The sequence below is a fragment of the Cyprinus carpio genome, chromosome B7 (assembly GCF_018340385.1).
Source record: "Cyprinus carpio isolate SPL01 chromosome B7, ASM1834038v1, whole genome shotgun sequence".
NCBI lineage: Eukaryota > Metazoa > Chordata > Actinopteri > Cypriniformes > Cyprinidae > Cyprinus > Cyprinus carpio.
Genome location: NC_056603.1, coordinates 9832040 through 9853746, shown reverse-complemented (window position 1 = coordinate 9853746; position 21707 = coordinate 9832040). Strand labels below are relative to the sequence as shown.

Sequence of the window (21707 nt, the reverse complement as noted above, 5' to 3'; positions counted from 1 at the left end):
CATTTGCTTTCTGAAAATAAACCAATCATCAAAGTAAAGGGCAAATTCCCTATGTGGTACATAACAATACTAAGATGAATCTAAAAACTGATTACTAATTTTTTACTAATTAAGAGGTTTTAATGTGCATTGCAGGACACAATGTGTAAACTAACCAAATCTGCTGGGTAAAAAATGCAAATTGGCATTTGAATATTAGCATTTAAAGACACTGTGGTACACTGTGGTGCAAATTGTATTTTTTGGGTGAACTATTCCCTTACAAATGAAAGTATAAAATGTGAAATGTAACAATTACAGTGTGTCTCTGTCCATGGTGCTGAAATCCTTCTTATGATGAGATGTGTTGCAGCAGAACACATCCACCTGCCTTTGATTAGAGAAATAAATTATGTCCTGTCTTTTTTAAATATACAGTAGTATTTGTGAGAGTCTGAAATTGTCACACTACACTGTAGGCCTTTAATTTAATGTCATCAGCCTAAAACATGAGGTCAAACATCACTCAAGTTCTAGTTTAGTCAGCCACTCTCACACCTTAATCATAAGTGGTTCAATGGAAAGTTTTAGCTGCAGAGGTGTGAGCACCAATGGGGGCTATTTCATTCTTTCCATTCTCGATCTTACTAGGTGATTGAAGGTGTTTTTTTTTTGTCGCCTGGGCTCATAGTCCAAAACCACAAGTGTATAAAGTGTCATGCTGCTGCTTCTACCAGCATCAGACAACAGAGAAAGAAAAAGTTTCACTTTACACTCTAACTATTTTAAATGTCATTTAGCATTTATAATCATTATGCACATACCTAATGATTTTCATATTAATTGAGAGGTCTCTTGAATATATGTACATTTAAATATTAATTTGTCGCAATTTAAAATGTGAATTATTTATAAAAGATTATTATACAGTGCACTATATATATATATATATATATATATATATATATATATATATATATATATATATATATATATATATATAGCACTATATACAGTATATAGTGCACTATATATACTTTTCCTTATATACATTTACTTTTCTGAAAACATACAGTTTTCAACTTAAATATGAAAAAGTGCTGTTAAATGAATACAGACATGGTAATTTTTTGTATTTTTCATAAAATAAGGTGGGATTTTTTTTTTGTGTGTGTGTGTGTGTGTGTGTGTGTGTGTGTGTGTGTGTGTGTGTGTGTGTGTGTGTGTGTGTGTGTGTGTGTGTGTGTGTGTGTGTGTGCGTCTTTTTGTGACATATCAGGACACAAATTTGTATAATGACAAGGGTATAACATAGGTATTAGAAGGAGAAGGTGACTTTTCAGGACATTACTCCATGTAGCCACTTTTCAAAACGCCTAGAAATCACACAGAATGGAGTGTATTGAAAATCTAAAATAGCACAACGTTTCCTGTGAGGGCTAGGGTTAGGTGTAGTGTTGGTGTAGAGCAATAGAATATAAAGTTTGTACAGTACAGTTTTTGTGAAAAGTGGATGTCCCCACTTTTCACAAAAACAAACGTGTGTGTGTGTGTGTGTGTGTGTTTGTGTGTGTGTGTGTGTGTGTGTGTGTGTGTGTGTGTGTGTGTGTGTGTGTGTGTGTGTTTTGTGACAAAAACATTTCGAAATAAATGTCACAAAACACTGTTTATATGGTTTTCATGTTATGAAGTCATACTTTACATCTCAGTAACTCAGGACTCATTCTGCACTGAACTGCTACTTCCTGTCACTCCCTACAAGAAATGATTCTTTGTTTCCAACCCCTGCCACGTTATTTGATGAGAGGCTGCTTTTGTTCAAACACGGCATTGTGGTTTGTGGTGTGGTTGGTCTACAATAGCTATTCTCATATATTTCAAATAAATAAATAAATTGGTTAATGATGCATTCACAGACTTCACTTACTTTGCAAAATTTTGTTATTTAGCTAGTCTACATACATATTTTACCTACAGCTATTGCACTCCTCATTGTAAATTTCAGAATTTATGTTGAATAAACATTGTATAAACATAAAAAAACAACCCTTCTTTATCATTTTGACAATTTGCTGTTTATGTAGACCCACCTGCTTGCCAGCTCTGATGGCCTACAACACTTCAAACATGCTCATAATAATGAATCATGATCCTATGACAGAAATGTCTCCACCTATCGGCTGATCTTGACCTTTAGTTTTGTGAATGTTGTAAGACTTTCACAAGATTTGGCAATGTAAGCGAGACATCTGAGTCTGCCATTAAGTGTGTACATTTGGATTTAATGTGATATCTTATTATTCTGACTAGTTTAGGACTGATTTTAGCAGATAATAAATAATGTACAACTAGGTCTACAGACCTACATAGATCAGAAGTGCTCTGATGGTATTTTTTTTCTCTCTGCAAAAAAATAAAAAACAAAAAATCTGGAGAATCTATGACAAAAAAAAAGACAAATAGAGAATTCAAGATTTATAAGAAGTGAGTTTATTAGCATTTTTGTTATTATTATTTCATAACATTGCAATATCAATTTTAGACAACCCTCTAGTTCTATCCATTACACATTATAGTCTGCTTTAACACAGATGGGCGCATATACAGTGTAAAAGCCACGCCCCTTTAAATAAATAAAGCTGAATTTGATTCTTCTCAGTTGAGATGATTTAACTGGAACATAAACATGAATTTGTCTGCAACACATCCTCTGATGCTCTTTTTAATAGGTAAATATACCTTTATGAAGTTTGCTATAGAATTTGGGCCAGTTACAGAATGACAGCGTTTGCCATAAATTGAATAAATATACAGTAACATATAACAATGTATATACTTTACTGTACCACATATTATGGACAATATAATATAATAAATGTTTTATAAAATCTGTTTATATCATATAGTTTGCCATTGCTTTGTCATCTAATTTTAACCTATGATTATACATTTACATTAATTTAGTTCCTTCACAGTTTTAATAGGATAATTCATTGCAAAAATGAATTCTATGATTCTGTGAATTGTTTTTTTTTTTCTTTCTTTTTTTCGTAAAATGTTTCAAAGACCTCCAGTGTTGTTTGGACAGTCTTCATAATATGTTATTTTGAGTTTCACAGAAGATGTGTTGAAATATATCATAGAAATTACTTTGTAGTTATTTCATACATGGTGCAATACAATGTTTAGATGCAATGTAAATGCAAATGCAGCTTACATCTGAATCTGAATATTGTGAACCGATATCTTTCACTTTTTTCTTATGACATTATTTTTTATTATTTTCAGGCATCATCTTTGTAAAACAAGCATCTTTAACTTTCATGAAACTGTCTCTATCGTGTGTTCAAACTTCTTTGAAAGGGCCCATTTATATAGCCTGGTTCAAGCTAACAAGTGATTCTCTTCCACTTTGCATTGCTACTCAATATGTGGGTGAAAAACCAGCAGACTCCATATATTTTAATGGCTTTAAGAAGACTCATGTTGAGATGTCAGTGAACAAAACATTGTCTTCCTTGAATACTTTAAATCTGGAAATCTCTGACTCTGGGATTTTTTACTGTGGAAGTTTTTTGACAAACCAGGTATGTTTCACAACAAAACACAGTTGGTGGTAGTAAACGGTAATAATCAAGTTTTCATTTGAACTGTTGGTAACATTTATTTATTATGATATTATTTAAATTCAGTATTTTTTATTCACTTACTACAAATTACTATTTGCATCCTTTTTATCTTCAAAGAGACTAATCAGTCCACAGGGGATACAGCAAATACAGATTGTGGTATGTGTCACACATTTTAATAGAGGGACTAAATTTTTTTTTTAACAGTAATAATGCTGTTCTTTTTGTGTTTTTCTTTTTTACTTAATTATTTAAATGGTTTTAACAGGGGCGACTGAAGAAACTTTGCGATCCTGTCACATCTGTAACACACTGACAATGGATGATAATTAATTATTTAGGCCAGCAAATAATAATGATGACTGTCTAGTTTTGTTTAAATGCACTGTTATTTGCACTACTAGTAGTTAGCTAGTGTTAGATCCAGTCTTGTGGACTTCTCTCTGTCCTGTTACCATGGTTGACAGGCATTCTGCATTCAAGTAAGTTTTGTGGTTTATAACAGCAGGATCAGATCTGCTGTTTAAGTTGTGAGACCTGGCAAGGTCAGTTATGTTTATTTTATACAGTCAATCAACCAGTGGCGGTTCTACATTGAATTACACCCTGGGCGAGACACCCTTTGACCTTTTTATTTTATTATAACAACATAAGTGAAAGAGAAAATTATATTTCTCAATTGCACCAATCCTTCATTAGAACATTTGAAAAACACACTTAAGAGAATCCAGTTATTTAACTACTGCAATTACAACAGGAAACACACTTTTTAAGGTGCACAATCTCCACCTCCAACATTACCAAAAGACAATGAACACAGTTCTGCACAAAATATGACAGTATAAGCTATCAGAACTTAAATAAATATACACTATATACATAAATGTGCCAAAAATGTATATAATCAGATATATAAAAAAATAAAAAGAGCAGAGAGTTTTTTGAATTTAGTTTTTTTTTTCATGTCATCACATTGTTTAGAGCATAAACAAATGGTAATATATATATATATATATATATATATATATATATATATATATATATATATATATATATATATATATATATATTAATCAGATTTTATGATATGTCCTCTGTAGTGGACACTAGGACTCAGTTGTTTAAAAATAAAATTATGAAATTATATGCATAGGCAAAAACAATGGGATTTTTTTTCAATCACCATTAACTTTTTGGGTTTCAGGATTTATTTATTTTTTAACCAAAATTTGTATAAAGATGATTCTCAACTATGTTATGAAAGATATAATGGAATGAATTAATCCACCATTTTACTTTATGCAATATGTGGATAAAATGGCCATAAATTAATATTCCCATTCAATGTATCTATACACTGTATCTAATTTCCATATTGTGTTCTTGGAGCAACATTTAATGAAAAAAAAAAATGTGTAATAATGATTTATGAAATACAATTTGAAAAGTAGTCTGATTTAAATTATAATTACACGGATTTAAAAATTCTGTTGGCTAATTACAGGACCTAACATTAACCCAACTGATGGAAATAAATAATAACTGAACTTGCAACAGTTTTGTTGCAAAGCACAATATTATGGTGAAACTGGCCCCGCTCCCCTTTCCCCTTCTCACACAGCTTCTGTGCACGGCACCTTCTCAGCAAGCAGGGGCACCAATTTGCCAATTCCCCACACAGTGAAATGATAGATAATAGAAAACCGCTTCTCGGCGGTGGCACAGAGGAATTTTTTTTAGTTTATTTTATTATTATTATTATTATTTTTACTGCTCATGCCGCCCCCCATGTATCATGAAAAAATGCCGCCCTGGGCGGCTGCCCAGTTCGACCGTGCCAAAAACCACCACTGAACTGAACACAGGTTAATAAAAAATAAAAAAAGTTGTACCTATAGTTAATATTGTGTGATCTTACTAGAAAACATTGATTTATGCATACAACACATGACTATTGGATATCGCACTCTTTCACCATCTGCTGAAGACACCTATATTCACCCCTGAAAGGCCAATGACGCATGACGATGTGGGTGGGGCTACCTGCCCACACCACATAAATGCAGTCGCATGCGTCATTCCCCTTGTTCAGTCCAGCTCTTCACCAAGCCTCAGACTGCACGGGGCCCGGAGGTGTTGTACCTTGTTTCCCTCCTTCTGGGAAAAGTAGTTATATGCATAACTCAACGTTCCCATTCAGCTGGTTCACTCTGTACAACACATGACTATGGGGCATATATACATGCCCCCAAATTCACCAAACTAAACATAAGGGACTAACACCTTTATTTTACAAGGGAGTGATGGGCTGGGGTTTAAAAAATCCTGCGGTAAGCACAGACATAGCAACCGTTGCCGCAGTGAAGTCTAGTCAACAAACGAACAGACTAGTGCAGTGATGCCCAACTGGCAGTCGCACAAACATCTTATGTATTAGTCATAACAGGCATGTCTTATATGCTATAGACAGCTTTCTATGATCCAATGCAGGTCAGGTAGCTTGAACTGAAGTGCACTCCTGTCCGGTGTATACCCAGATAGCACACATATGTCTGCAAGTCAAGATGTCTGTTAAAGATTGCTTGATCTGGAAAGCATCTCCTATGTACAAACATCTGACAGACACCTTTAAGATCTGATCTTAATCATAAACATCTTAAAGACATCTAAAAAATGTCCACTCGACATCTGATAAGAAATGTCTTATAGGCATATTGCAGATGAGCAAATATTGTATATATAAAAAAAAAAAAAACATCTTGTAGATGTACAGGCAGACATCAAACTGACACCTTCGTTATGAATGGATGAATGAGGCATTCAACGCTTCCATGGTGGATTGCTTGTATACCCAGAGCTTTACAGTCACATGAGGGGATTTCTCCTCAACCACCGGTGTGCAGTGCCCACTTGGATGATGCAAATGCATCCACAGTACAACGGTGCCAGTGTGCTCACCACACAGCTACAGGTGAAGAGGAGAGAGGGAGGAGTGATGTAGCCTATGCGTACCATCAGGGTACGCTGCGTTCGGATGCAATACCACCCAACTCAAAATTTGATGCAAAAGGCATGCACCGACAGTGCATAAAGATTCCCAGTGCACTTCTCTGATGCCAGTGACAACTACCGGGCAGCATCCAAGACTCAAGGATTCTAAAAGATCAAACAAATGTTCACACAGTCTGTAGACCCAAACCCTAAGTACTTTGGCCACCCATGTTCCACGCACCTTCCGTGCGACATAAACCTTGTCAACAGGAGGCATCCGCAGATGATGTAGGATGATATACTTGAGCACTTGGAAACAAAGTCAGCTAGAAAGTGTGCATGCGCTGAACACGTCTTTCTGCACTTATGGCCAAAGGAGTACCTTGAAATGCATACGTTCTAATGTGCATGAGATGTCCGTGCTTACTATAGCATGCTTACAACAGCACTTGTGCGGGTGACTTGAGCACTTAAAACCACTTATACAATACACACGCGCCGAACACGTCTTCCCATGCACCCCACCAAAGGAGTATGCTTCGAAAAGCTTGTGCTCACGACCTTGCGTAGGATAAAGCTTTAAAAAATAAAGAATACCCAGTCATTTAAGGAACTGCAAGACAAGTAGGTGCATGCTTCAAATGGCGCAGCAGCCTCAATGCAATGCACTCACGACAAGACAAACTGCTGTTCAATAACTTCTATTGTGGAATGGGAATGACCTTCCTTCAGAAAATCAGTATTCCCTCAATCAGGCACTGACACGGCAATAATGAGCCTTGCCTACACCAAGCTTTAAATATGCGCTACTTCAACGCAACAATCTTCCCATTGCAGGCATTCTTGTCAGATCCAACAGATCTATCAGATTTTCCTTTTAACGAGCAGGCCATAGAAACCACAGTTCCAGCTGAGGGTGCAGAGTCTGCCTCCTGCCTGGGACAGCAGGTCATTGCATAGGGAAAAAGACACCACGGTGTCCTTAAAAAGCAATGTCATAATGCTTGCATGCCATGTATTCACTGGCCAGCGAGGAGCCACCAAAATCAGTGACAGGCCCCCCACCCTGTCCAGGGTGGGTTGTATCAATTCCCTCAGCAGGAATGCATACAGCAGGCCACCGGACTATGCAAGCGACAAGGCATCCACCCCAAGCGAGGCTTTCCTGTCCATAATCAAGAAAACAGCGGGCAGTGTGTGCTTTCTGCAGACGCAAAAAGATCAACACCGATTCTGCGGAACCTGATCCCAGATCTGCGCCATTAGTGCAAATATCACTCCATGGGGGACCACAGGTCTGCCCCAAATACAGAGCATCCATGCCAATTGTAGCAGGGGAAGAGAACAAACACTCCCTTGCCAGTTGTGTACAACACCACATCATATTTCTCATTCTACTGGGCCAAGTGTCTTAGCACCAGGAGAACTACTCTAAAATATTTATATGATGCTCTTACAACGCTGTTGACCACTCTCCTCTTATAGAGTTCCTCATCCATATTGTGAGTGATGCATTTGTTGTCACTACTACACATGGCATAACCCTACCCTGGGGATTTCCTCTGTCAACAGATTGGGGTTTCCCACAGGGGATCAGTGCCTGAGCACACATCGGCGCTATCGACACATCTGTTTTAAATGTCTCCCAGTATGCAGCGCCCAGCACCGGAACCTATGCATACAGAGAACACCAAGCCGTGTTACTGCTATCGAAGCCATGAGCCCCAGCAGTCTCAATTCTCGAAGAAAAATGTACTCGCCTCCTCAGCCAAAACTGAGACAACTGTGATAATCCTCTGCCCCTGTTGTTCTTTGAGTCTGCCTGCCAACTCAGATATAACATTCACTGACTCTGGGCCAGCGAGCTCCTTTTGAGATTCATCAGGAATCACAGAGCTCGTAAAATGGAAAACAAGTGTACATGTTTGAAACACTGCTTGTTTTCCGCTGTCTGCAGCCAGGAGTAGGTTGCCCAAATTGGCGAACAAAATGCTCAGATGGCAATGCAGAGCCACACCGCTTCTGCACATCTTGCAGATATGCGTGGTGCTAGGGACCCAAAAAGAAAATTGTAGGCACCCTCGACAGAGACCTGAATTTCTGTGCCCCAGGTGGCCATAATCAGTTTAATTCCGCTTTATGGGTATAGAGCCTTTCACATTGAAAATCACTGCAAAGCAGCACCTTACAGCACCTTACAGAAAATCAGGCAAACCTACTGATGTAAGCCAGTCACTGAGCCACCAAGCATATGCTACACACCGCGTAAGTGCAGAACGATAGAACTGCTGGCAGCACACACACACTGGGGTTGGAGAGGGCCAACCTAACGTGGATAACTCCCCAACACTCCAGACAGTGCTTGTGACCATAAACACCCACATGCCATAGGACAAGGGTGAGTAATGCTCTCCTTATGCTCAGACATTTCTCATGAGAAAGTTTACTAGCCATTTGTTAGCTGTGCTAAACTTGAGCTAAAAACTTCACTTTTATGCCTTTTCTTCTTCAACAATAGTCACCACCGTGGGTTTTCTTGTGAATGTGAAGTGACGGTGTTCTAACAGCACGGTGAAGAGCTGAAGAACAAAGGGAATGATGCTGTGTTATATGCTATGGGCAGGTAGCCCCATCCACGTCGTCATGCGTCATTGGCCTTTCAGGCGTGGATATAGGTGTCTTCAGCAGATGGTGCAAACAAGATATCCCATAGTCATGTGTTGTACTGAGTGAACCGACTGAATGGGAATTGAATAGTAGGTCCACTTTAGTTTGAAAAAAAGGGGGGAGGGGATATACTTATTATGTCATCTTCTGATTTAATATATTAATATATAATATATTAATATATTTTGAATATATTACTGGAGATATCTTAATGCTTTCATTCATTTATCTTATTATTAGTATTTCTCTATACTGTTTAAATCAATAAATGACCCAGGGTCTTTCATATCACATTTAATTTTCAAAAGATTTTCATTTTCATTATACATTTCAACATAATTATAACAATTCAAGCATATTCTTAGAGAAATTTGGCAATGCAGTGTAATGGAAATCTTCCAGTCAGACAGCGATTCTTTTGCATCCTTTCACTAAAAAGATTAGTTCAGATTTGTCTAATGTCACTAAAGTTAGGAAATAAAAATCAACTTCTTTATCATCATGCTATTTTTATTTATGGAGGAAAACATTAATATAAGGAAATATAAGGAAATATAAGGATATATATATATATATATATATATATATATATATATATATATATATATATATATATATATATATATATATATATATACACTCACCTAAAGGATTATTAGGAACACCTGTTTTCCTAATTATCTAATTAAACAATCACATGGCAGTTGCTTCAATGCATTTAGGGGTGTGGTCCTGGTCAAGACAATCTCCTGAACTCCAAACTGAATGTCAGAATGGGAAAGAAAGGTGATTTAAGCAATTTTGAGCGTGGCATGGTTGTTGGAGCCAGACGGGCCAGTCTAAATATTTCACAATCTGCTCAGTTACTGGGATTTTCATGCACAACCATTTCTAGGGTTTACAAAGAATGGTGTGAAAAGGGAAAAACATCCAGTATGCGGCAGTCCTGTGGGCGAAAATGCCTTTTTGATGCTAGAGGTCAGAGGAGAATGGGCCGACTGATTCAAGCTGATAGAAGAGCAACTTTGACTGAAATAACCACTTGTTACAACCGAGGTATGCAGCAAAAGCATTTGTGAAGCCACAACACGCACAACCTTGAGGCGGATGGGCTACAACAGCAGAAGACCCCCACCGGGTACCACTCATCTCCACTACAAATAGGAAAAAGAGGCTACAATTTGCACAAGCTCACCAAAATTGGACAGTTGAAGACTGGAAAAATGTTGCTTGGTCTGATGAGTCTCGATTTCTGTTGAGACATTCAGATGGTAGAGTCAGAGTTTGGCGTAAACAGAATGAGAACATGGATCCATCATGCCTTGTTACCACTGTGCAGGTTGCTGGTGGTGGTGTAATGGTGTGGGGGATGTTTTCTTGGCACACTTAAGGCCCCTTAGTGCCAATTGGTCATTGTTTAAATGCCACGGCCTACCTGAGCATTGTTTCTGACCATGTCCATCCCTTTATGACCACCATGTACTTTATCCTCTGATGGCTACTTCCAGCAGGATAAAGCACCATGTCACAAAGCTCGAATCATTTCAAATTGGTTTCTTGAACATGACAATGAGTTCACTGTACTAAAATGGCCCCCACAGTCACCAGATCTCAACCCAATAGAGCATCTTGATCTGGGATGTGGTGGAACGGGAGCTTCGTGCCCTGGATGTGCATCCCACAAATCTCCATCAACTGCAAGATGCTATCCTATCAATATGCGCCAACATTTCGAAAGAATGCTTTCAGCACCTTGTTAAATCAATGCCACGTAGAATTAAGGCAGTTCTGAAGGCGAAAGGGGGTCAAACACAGTATTAGTATGGTGTTCCTAATAATCCTTTAGGTGAGTATATATATATATATATATATATATATATATATATATATATATATATATATATATATATATATATAATAAAAGCTAGAAAGGAAGACAAATAAAATAAGTGTTTATTACATTCATTTTGCAGACGTGTTTATCAAAAACGACTTACAAATGAGAACAACAGAAGTGATCAAACCAACAAAAGATCAACAATTTACTGTATGTGCAGTGACAAGTCCCATTTAGTCTATTTACATTAAAATATACACACAAATAATTATTTAGATATTTCAGAAATGATCCAACATGTAGGCCTACTAACTAAGTCCATATGATTAATTTTATCTTTATTTTAACAAAAACTGACCAGACTCAAATGACACTTCGGTTTAACATAGTTAAGCGTGAAGCATTACCATTCTGTCCATTCTCAGTTTTTATCATTGTCCTCTGTTTATCAGTATAATCCAATGTGTCATTGTGTTCATCATAGTTCATTCTGCTGTATCAGTGTTATTTGCATAAATATATGTAAATTGAGGGAAATGGGATGGGTTATGTTCGGCTAAACTCTGTTTGCCTAGCTCATGTTTAGAGCAGAGATGATGAAGTATGTAATAGCTCTTGTCCAAATATGGAAAGTGATCATCTGCGAGCGATACTAAATTTAACACAGTGTCCCAAGCAAAAATAGAGTGCATGTTTTTGAACTCTTAGCAGTTTTAGGGTGAACTAACTCTTTAATGTTCAAAAAAGTGGAAAGTGGATGATACTGGTATGTAAACAAGTAGATAAGCTGCAGTTCAGCTGCACATGACATGGAACACAGCACATGGAAGAGTGAAGTAAATAAATCTTAATTACTGATTCCTATTTGTATCCACTTTCAGAAGGCCAAATAAAGTGATTTTTTTGCGATAAACCTCGATCAGCCTTCTCTTTTACATTTAAAAAACAAACAAACAAAAAAAAAACAATCCTTTTGTGGGAGACTTTAAGCTTAGCTGTGTAACTTTGCATAATGCAAAATCGTAAAAGCTGCAATCCATTTCTTATTGGTTAAAATGAATGGAAACTCGATATAGTTCATTTTAACCAAAAAGGTGCCTATATGACCCCCTTAACAGTATACAGATAACACCCAGTTCAGTGGAGAAATAATTCAATCAGTTTCTTAGCATTAGTATAATTATCTAAACTATTGCGTTGTTATCGGTGAATAAACAGTTTCTTCTTGGCTGGTTTTCCCTGAAGATCTTTTTGAGGTGGTAGGCTTTTTGGAAAAACTCAAGGCTACATAATTTAAGGCATCTGTTTCCTCAGTCTGCAGAAGGAAAAATACAATAATGATCAAACAACATAATTGGAAAAACATGCATTTTATGAATTACTCCATATATAGAAAGCATACACACATACACATACATAAACACACACACACACAAACAAACAAACAAACAAAAACAAGAAAATAAATAAATAAATACCTACAAACAATTATCGAATTATCTAATTTTCTTACACTACTTTCTTACACTACTTTCCACACTTTTACCTTGAGTATTAAATTAAAGCCACAACAGTTTTTTCATCAGTAGTGTAATGCATGCTGCTTTTAATAAAAATACCTGCACTACAAGTTACCATTTTGATCTATCAGTACATTAAATATATAAAACACAACACAAAACAAAAGTCTCAGCAAAATAATATCTTTTTAATTTAAAAATATTAACCATAAACAGCAAGAAAACATCAAGGACGTCAGGACAGTAAAGAAATGTACAATCTTGCAAAAAAAAAAAAAAAAAAAAAAAAAAAAAAAAAAAAAGAAAAGAAAAGAAAAAAAAGAAAAAAAAAACAGTTTAAAATAAATGTGTCTCTTTTGAACTTAAATGATTTCTGAAGGATTATGTAACAGAAGACTGGATGCTGAAAATTTGTTTTTGCCATAACGGGAATAAATTAAATTTTAAAACATAGAAAACCATTATTTTAAATTAATTAAATTAAATCATTTTAAATTTTAATAATATTTTACTATATTTCAGTTTTTACTGTATTTTTGATCAAATAACTGCAGCCTTGGTGAACATAAGAGACTTCATTCAAAAACATTACAAAGCTTACTGACCTTAAATCTTTGAACTGTCATGTATGAAAGAATAGTTTATTTGTTGATTAATATGAAGTATAAAAAAATGTGAATTAAATAGTTTTATTAAAACGCTTTGTGAAAACAACATTTGAACTCATTTTCATTCTCTATAATTTACAGGGCAAATACAATATAAAAGGATTACCTGATTCCTTTGATTTCTGGGTTGTTTTGAAGTTTCTTTGGATAATAATAAAAAATAATAAAACATTAAAAAAACTAATATGAAATTAATTATAATCATAAAAATGATAAAAATAATAATAATATTAGAACCTTACTTAATTTTGTTATAAACTTATTTTAATATATTTACCTTTTGTGTGCATCTTGTGAATCAGTCTCACCAGAAATATGTTCAAAATAATGGCTATTATACTGATTGTGAACAGGGTTAAAACAACTGGATTCCAGAAAGTCAAAGCTGAAGAAGGTTAAATGGTTACATAGATTTAGGAGTTCAAACATCACTATAAAGAAAAATTTGATCAATTTGTCGACTGAAGATAGTGTAGTACTATATGTTTTTCATCCAAACCAAATATATCTTTAGTTCCATTTCCCAAGTGTATCTTCCCACATGTGGCAACGGCACAGTAATAAATGCCAGCATCAGATGGTGTGAGTTCAGTCTGAGAGAGACTGTAGACACAGCTCTGGATAGAAGAGCTGCTCTCTGATTTCTCCATGCACTGATCACTTCTGTTATCATGAGTGTAAATGATTCCTGGATCAGAATGTCCTGATGAATGTCTGAACCAGTAGACTCTGTATTCTCCTGCACAGATCTGACTGATGACCGAACACTGCAGAGTCACTGAATCTCCTGAATTAAGTCTGTCAGATACAGGCTGCTGGAGAACCGTGGTCCTTCTCATTCCATCACTCTCTGAAAGAAATGTAACATTCTGTAAATACATTAAAATGACGCACGCATATGTGCAGTCAGAATGTGGGTGAAGCTCAGATATTGTCATAAACTCACCTTTATGTAGAAGAATTGTCCCTTCTCCAAATGTAATCATGTTCAAGAAACTCACAGCACAATAGTAGGTTGCAAAATCATATTCTTCCAAGTGTATGATGGTCAAATTAAAAGAGTCAGGTTCAGATCTGATAAAGTATCGATTTGTAATGTTAAAGCCATTTTGATATGTAACGCTTCCAGAGCCATGTTCTGAATGCGCTATAAGAAGTGGTTTCTTTCCAATAGAATGCTTATACCATAAAACACTATTTATATAGTCGTCTGAGTGAGAGCAGGGTATAATTACACTGCTTCCAAGTTCAGCAAATAGCAAAGAATCCTGGTGAATAAAATGATCATATTCCCATGTTCCATCTGAAACCAAACAAAAAAACAATATGGTAACAAACAGAAATATGAAATAAAATGCTCAATTAAAACACAATTTTAAACATACTTGCAAATGTGAGGAGAAAAAAGGCAGACAAAACTCTGAACTTCATTTTGTAGCACCTGTACTTAATCTAAAAGAGAAATAAACACAAAAGTATAGAGAAGTCTGGAACATGCAAATGTATTTAAATGTATAAAATGAAAATTTTTAAATCACTAAAAATGAAAACATACTGACACTGTTAACATCCAAACACAAGTACTTTACTAAGATTGAAAAAAGCCCTCATTAACCTAATTTTGTTAATAAAAGAACACAATATAGCCTATGAATATAAAAAATATTCTGCTATTATTAATTTGGTAAAGTCCTTGAATGTTTAAAGAGATTACTTACAATATGATAAAGGTGCTAATTTGATATTAGTCCTGTAATAACGATTGATGCTCACAGAAGTAAAATAGATCCAGTATATTCAGCTCAGATGACTGTCATAAAATACAATTCAAATATATAAGAGAACTAAAGGGCCCTGGTTATGTGGATGAAAGTGTCAATTTATCTTAGGCTGCTTCCTCTTTTATATAGGGCAATGTTCAAAGATCAAACACTGACATGTTGATGTTTGACTGGTCGTTTTAAAAAAGGGGCAGAACGAAATTTGCTTTACAGATGTGGATATTCACTAGCAGAGCTGGTGACCAAACACAATCTATTATCAACAACAAAAATAATTCCTTTACAATATAATACTTCTGAAGCACATAGACATTGAATACATGTGTATATTTAAAGAATATCTGGGGGGGGGGGGGTCCAACTTAACAACTAACTGTATGGAAGTGTTTTAACATGAAATATCAGTTTCAAAATCATTCTAATGTTACACTGATGATGATACACTGACAAGTACAAAATCCTGCAAAAAAAGCTGAATGCTTTACGGCAGCAACAAATGCAAGCATTCAGTTATCCACTGTAATTATGACAGTGATTTATTTATGGCAATGAATTCCACTCACTTAAATGTAGGGGGCTCCAAAGTCACAAACATACACAAAACTACATAGAGTTGCTATAATAAATGAACATATTTAAGTTGATTTTATATTTTACTGCCATTTTCATGTGTCCCTCTTTATATACACTTAGACCAGTATGGAGATGACATTACAGTAACATATGATACAAATAAAAATTAAATAAAATAAAAAAATAAAAAGTAAATGAAAGAAGCTGTCACACTTCACTGGAGCAAAGGAACAAGGAGACGTAGAATAAACTTAACAAAACAGTCTTTAATAATAGCCCTCGAGAACCATGACTAAGAGCGCACAGAAGGTTAAACAAGGAACGACATATAACAGCAAATAACAAAACAGTATACAGAACAATCCTTAAATACACAGCTCAATCAGGGAAAAACGAGACACACCTGGAATCAAATAGAACACAATCAGGGAACAGGAACAGGAAGACCAAATATGGCCATAGGAACACGCAGGGAAAACTAGACCAAAAGGTACATGGGACATGAGGGAAACAAAACAAAATATACAGAACGGTCCTTGGGCATGACAAAAGCTTAAACAATTAAACAATAAATAAAATATTTAAATAATGTCCCACTCTGTCAGCTTCCATGTATCTCGAGACTTTTCAGCATTTAGCATGTTCAGTGTTTGTTTTTTTTTTAGCATTTTTGCATTACACTGTAAAAAATTATTTTGATTTTAACAGTAAAAGACTGTAAAAATGCTACAGTAAAAACCTGTTAATTGCACTGTAAAAAATAAAAACCTTATCAGCAAGTTTCCATACTATATATGGTGAATAACTGTAATTACATTTAATGTAATTTTACAGTAAAATACTGTTAAAATTACGGTTTTTGGAAGTGAAAAAGAAAAGTCATTGTACAATTTACGGTGAAAAACTGACACTCCCAGAATTCCCTGCATGACACTTCGTTTTTTTTTTTTCGTTGAAATAACTGTTTCTTCTTAGTTTTTTCTTATCAGTTGTGTACATTGGGGTTTTATATTACATCTAATGTTGTTAAATTAATGTTTATTGCATTATTTCAGTATCATGTGTGTTACCATGACGGTTTTTAGTGTTTGTGTGAATGACACTGTGTGCCTTCTCTCTCTCTCTCTCTCTCTCTCTCTCTCTCTCTCTCTCTCTCTCTCTCTCTCTCTCTCTCTCTCTCTCTCTCTCTCTCACTTCTCTCTCTCTCTCTCTCTCTCTCTCTCTCTCTATATATATATATATATATATATATATAGATATATATATATATATTAGTATATCCCTTCTCAGCCTGTGGAAGAGCTTTTTGTGATGAGCTTTGATTCATCATGTGACTTTCTCATCACCACCTGCTTTTGGTGGTTATCAGTATTACAATGGTTCAAAACAGATATTAGTACTTCAATATGCTGTTTTTTTTACATTACATCAGTTAATGAATTAAATTTTTTATTGTGAATTTAAGTTAAGTCTGTAAAGCCTAAAATGTTGCTACAATATCGTACACAGCTGCCGGTATTTTACCGTAATTGTCACAGATTTTTTTTTTTTTTTTTTACAGTGTATGCCTGTCAAAAAAAAAAAAAAAAAAACGATTACCAAAAATGATTAAAAAACTTTCCAATAAATGGGCTAAAGTAGCAGTATAACGATAAAAATATTATCATCATATTGTTGTCAGGTAGGGCCTGTAAAGAGAAAGTAAGGAAGATAAAAATGCATTGTATAAGGACCACCTAAAATGGTTTCCTGATTATGTTTCTTTTTTTCTTTTTTGTACTTCTGTAAAATCTCTTTTAAATTATTTAATAGGTTTTGACTCCAATGCTATTTTAATTTTATTGATTTGTCAAGTTGACTCTATTGTGCCAGTTTTTGAATGAGTTTGAGATAAATAAATTCACAGATGATCAATACAAATGGCATCAAATACTCAAAAAAAAATCTAAACCAGTGGTTCCCAACCACGTTCCTGGAGGCCCCCCAACACTGCACATTTTGTATCCCTCCTTTGTCTGAGACACCCAATTCAGATCTTCGAGTCTCTACTAATGAGCTGATGATCTGAATCAGGTGTGTTTGATTAAGGTGACAGAAAACATGCAGTGTTGGGGGGCCTCCAGGAACGCAGTTGGGAAACACTGATCTAAACCTTTAAGATGTCACATCCAAGATGATATCATCGTGCTAATCAGGATCTGGCTAATTCGGTTCTTCGAACGCACCTGTTGTTGATGATTAGTATGGTTGCTGGATTGAGTTATCTGAGATAACTGCGCGTTCATGGGTTGGTTTAAAAGGGGTTATGTATCGATACTCGAAACCACGGACAGCAATGCAGCGATTGGCTGGCGGCAAGACAGCAACGTAATGACATCATATAATTAAAAAACTACTTTTTTTATATAATAGATAGATGTAATGTGCACTGTTTTTATTTTATTTTATTTTTTACATGATTCCCAATTTTTTATATTCACGATTTCTATTATTTATACAGGCTTTAAATTTTTAATCCAATGTTGTAATTAGCAATTCATGTAATTTTATCTTTGAAGCAGATTTTTTATGTGACAGTATTAAAGTTTCTTTAGTATCTGCATCTCCTTCGCTCCATCAAACCACTCCCATAATAACTGTAGCCACTCAAATTAATGTACGACTCAGACTAACTGTATGTGTGTAAGACTCTAATACAATTATAAAGTTATTATTTTATCACAAATAAATCTTTCAGGGAGTAAAACTGGCTGTGTCTATAGTATTATAGATTACACAACATTATAATATTATTTTCAAATTAAATTCTAAATGATTATAATTTTAAATGATTGTCCACGGATTAGTAGGGTACTCTATTAATAGAGTAGCAGTGGCTGAAATAGATTTTAAATATCAACTCCACTTAAAAAGATGCAATCTAATCCTGTTTACATGAAATAAACCTGCTCCCAAACAGGTTTAAGCTTACGGACCTGTTGCTATGACAGCAAGTCCAGGATGAGCTCGGAAGAACCAAATAATCCAAGATCAGGACGAATCGTCAACAATCAAATCCAGCTAACTGAGTTAGCGACGTACGAAGAATGGGCCCCAGAAAATAAACCACTAAATTTTAACAGAATTTAGAATCCTATTTTATGACCCAAGAATCACACCTTATTCAAATCTTCAGAAAGACATTTAGAAAAAAACACCCCACCAACATAAGTGTGGTTCTTAAATCTTTATTATAATCTACTCTTCAGCTGAGATAATGAGATGACTGTACACAGTCACAAAAAGACATAAAATGATATTCAAACAGCGAAACAATGAATTAATAGAACAGACCATTGATATAGAATCAACCTGAACCTGGTGGAAGAGATGAGAGAAGTAATTCTTCTCTTTGACATAAAAGTGTATGTCTAGCTAAAACAGCTTTAGTTAATGCTATGAGAATTACAAAAATCTATTTGAAATGACTGAATTGGATAATGCTTATTTTATAGATAATTTGTGGTAAAAAAAAAAAAACTAAAAAAAACTAAAATGTAAGCACTCAGAGTCTCATTGTAACACCTCAATCTTATGCAACAAAATCAAACACACACACTGGGTATCCATGTCTTATGGGGATATTCCATAGATGTAATTGTTTTTATACTGTACAAACTTTCTATCCCCTTACACAAAACGTTCTGTATTTTAAGCTTAAAAAAGGTTTTATAAGTTGTTTTCCTCATGGGGACCAAAAAATGTCCCCACAAGGACAATGATTTTGAATCTTTGTGGAGACATTTTGTCGTTTTGCTTTTTTGCCTCATGAGCACTGAAGAAAGCATGGGCTGAAACGGCTGCTCTTCGGTTTGTTTTTAAAACACTTTGAAATGTTGTCACTTTTTTCACTTTTGTATATGGGTGTCCAATCCTCTTCCTGGAGGGCAGTTGTCCTGCAGAGATGTTAAAGCTGTCATTACTATCAATTAGCGCATGATGCGCTGGGTATAAATGACTCGTGTATCCTCTTGGTGTAAGGTATCAATATCCATGATCTGCCCAGGGAAAATACAAAAATTGGAAATAAAATCATCATTTTGTATTATGCTACAAATCTGCTGTACAAGTCAAAAATTAATTCAGTCACTTCAAGCAATATTAATTCTAGAGAGAAAAAAAAATATTTAGTTACTGAATTTGATATCTTAATGCAATCCTAGCTTAAAGCCATTTTTTACTTTGGTACTTTAATACTGCTTGGAAGTTGAAGTAATTTTGTATAGCATAGTTAAACATTTAAATCTAACCTTGTGTACAGTAGAGGCAGTTTTATCATATTTGCATTTTAATCACATTCTGATTATTTAAATTAGAAAAGAAAAAGTAATTACCTGCTTCCATTGATTTCTGGGTTGATTCAAGGCATCTTAATAAAAACAAATCAAAATGTATGAATAAAATTATGAAGTATGTGGCTCTGTGGAAAGATGAAGCTAAAAAGAAGTTGATATACAGTCCAGACTAAGAAGCACAAGCATACCTCTGATGTGGATCTTATGAATCACTATCAGCAGAGTTATAATCACAATCATGGTCATGATGTTCAGTGTTGCCAGGACTAAAGTAATTGAATTCCAGATGACTAAATCTGAAATAGACACATAGATGTGAGGTTTCATGTGCTACAATAAATACATAAAATACATAACATTCAACTTATGACCAAATACATTGCGGTACTAAAAAATAATTTTTAGCAAATTATCAAATAATACCTTCAATAATCAACTTAGTTCCATTTCCCAAGTGTATCTTCCCACATGTGGCAACGGCACAGTAATAAATGCCAGCATCAGATGGTGTGAGTTCAGTCTGAGAGAGACTGTAGACACAGCTCTGGGTAGAAGAGCTGCTCTCTGATCTCTCCATGCACTGATCACTTCTGTTATCATGAGTGTAAATGATTCCTGGATCAGAATGTCCTGATGAATGTCTGAACCAGTAGACTCTGTATTCTCCTGCACAGATCTGACTGATGACCGAACACTGCAGAGTCACTGAATCTCCTGAATTAAGTCTGTCAGATACAGGCTGCTGGAGAACCGTGGTCCTTCTCATTCCATCACTCTCTGAAAGAAATTTAACATCCTGTAAATACATTAAAACGACACGCATGTGCAGTCAGATTGTGGGTGAAGCTCAGATATTGTCATAAACTCACCTTTATGTAGAAGAATTGTCCCTTCTCCAAATGTAATCATGTTCAAGAAACTCACAGCACAATAGTAGGTCACAAAATCATATTCTTCCAAGTGTATGATGGTCAAATTAAAAGAGTCAGGTTCAGATCTGATAAAGTATCGATTTGTATTGTTAAAGCCATTTTGATATGTAATGCTTCCAGAGCCATGTTCTGAATGCGCTATGAGAAGTGGTTTCTTTCCAACAGAATGCTTATACCATAAAACAGTATTTATATAGTCGTCTGAGTGAGAGCAGGGTATAATCACACTGCTTCCAAGTTCAGCAAATAGCAAAGAATCCTGGTGAATAAAATGATCATATTCCCATGTTCCCTCTGAAACCAAAAAAAGCAATATGGTAACAAACAGAAATATGAAATAAAATGCTCAGTTAAAACACAATTTTAAACATACTTGCAAATGTAAGGAGAAAAAAGGTAGACAAAACTCTGAACTTCATTTTGTAGCACCTGTACTTAATGTAAAAGAGAAATAAACACATGAATAAATAAGTCAGAACCCCAAAATTGTTTAAATGGACAAAATGAATTACTTTTAGATTACTAACAATTTAAACATACTGACCCTGTTAACATCCAAATCTAAGATTAAAAAAAAAAACTCAATTTTGTTACTAAATTAAAACAACACAGGAAGAATAAAAAATACAGGTATAACCTACATAGTTTTGCTATCATTAATTTGGTAAAAATGTTTTAAGGGATTACTTACAAACTTAATAGAAAGATGTTAATTCGATATTGCAGTCCTCTAATAACGGTTGAGGTTCACAGAAGTAAAACAGATCCAGTATACATATTAATACAGTATATGTAT

General features: G+C 35.0%; 2 protein-coding genes across 4 annotated transcripts; both read right to left on the bottom strand.

The window, feature by feature from the left end:
* Positions 1–13740: 13740 nt before the first annotated feature.
* Positions 13741–15147, bottom strand: LOC109055725 (immunoglobulin kappa light chain-like). The gene is made up of 4 exons (XM_019072911.2): positions 15010–15147; positions 14677–14743; positions 14238–14594; positions 13741–14141 (listed from the first exon to the last, which is right to left on the bottom strand). The coding sequence occupies exons 2-4, from the start codon at positions 14720–14722 to the stop codon at positions 13741–13743; spliced, it is 804 nt and encodes a 267-aa protein (XP_018928456.1). The 5' UTR covers positions 14723–14743; positions 15010–15147.
* Positions 15148–18864: 3717 nt separating this feature from the next.
* On the bottom strand, positions 18865–21366 carry LOC109053805 (immunoglobulin kappa light chain-like). Of its 3 annotated transcripts, XM_042727153.1 has the most exons (6): positions 21285–21366; positions 20849–21205; positions 20403–20756; positions 20168–20275; positions 20019–20053; positions 18870–19682 (listed from the first exon to the last, which is right to left on the bottom strand). In XM_042727153.1, exons 1-6 carry the CDS (start codon positions 21328–21330, stop codon positions 19614–19616), a joined length of 969 nt encoding a protein of 322 aa, XP_042583087.1. In that variant the 5' UTR covers positions 21331–21366; the 3' UTR covers positions 18870–19613. The 3 variants fall into 3 exon arrangements, with proteins under 3 accessions (XP_042583088.1, XP_042583089.1, XP_042583087.1); XM_042727154.1 differs by lacking the exon at positions 20168–20275 and having other exon boundaries at positions 18865–19682; positions 20019–20120; XM_042727155.1 differs by lacking the exon at positions 20168–20275 and having other exon boundaries at positions 18869–19682; positions 21285–21365.
* Positions 21367–21707: the final 341 nt, after the last annotated feature.

Excerpts from the sequence above, each read along its gene's own strand:
- LOC109055725 (XM_019072911.2), bottom strand. The coding sequence starts at position 14,722 with ATGAAGTTCAGAGTTTTGTCTGCCTTTTTTCTCCTCACATTTGCAA. Across the intron at positions 14,595-14,676 it reads TTTTCTCCTCACATTTGCAA|ATGGAACATGGGAATATGAT; the intron begins GTATGTTTAAAA and ends GTTTGGTTTCAG. Across the intron at positions 14,142-14,237 it reads GACAATTCTTCTACATAAAG|AGAGTGATGGAATGAGAAGG; the intron begins GTGAGTTTATGA and ends CATTTCTTTCAG.
- LOC109053805 (XM_042727153.1), bottom strand. The coding sequence starts at position 21,330 with ATGAAGTTCAGAGTTTTGTCTACCTTTTTTCTCCTTACATTTGCAA. Across the intron at positions 20,276-20,402 it reads AACTAAGTTGATTATTGAAG|ATTTAGTCATCTGGAATTCA; the intron begins GTATTATTTGAT and ends TGTCTATTTCAG. Across the intron at positions 19,683-20,018 it reads CCAGAAATCAATGGAAGCAG|ATCATGGATATTGATACCTT; the intron begins GTAATTACTTTT and ends TTCCCTGGGCAG.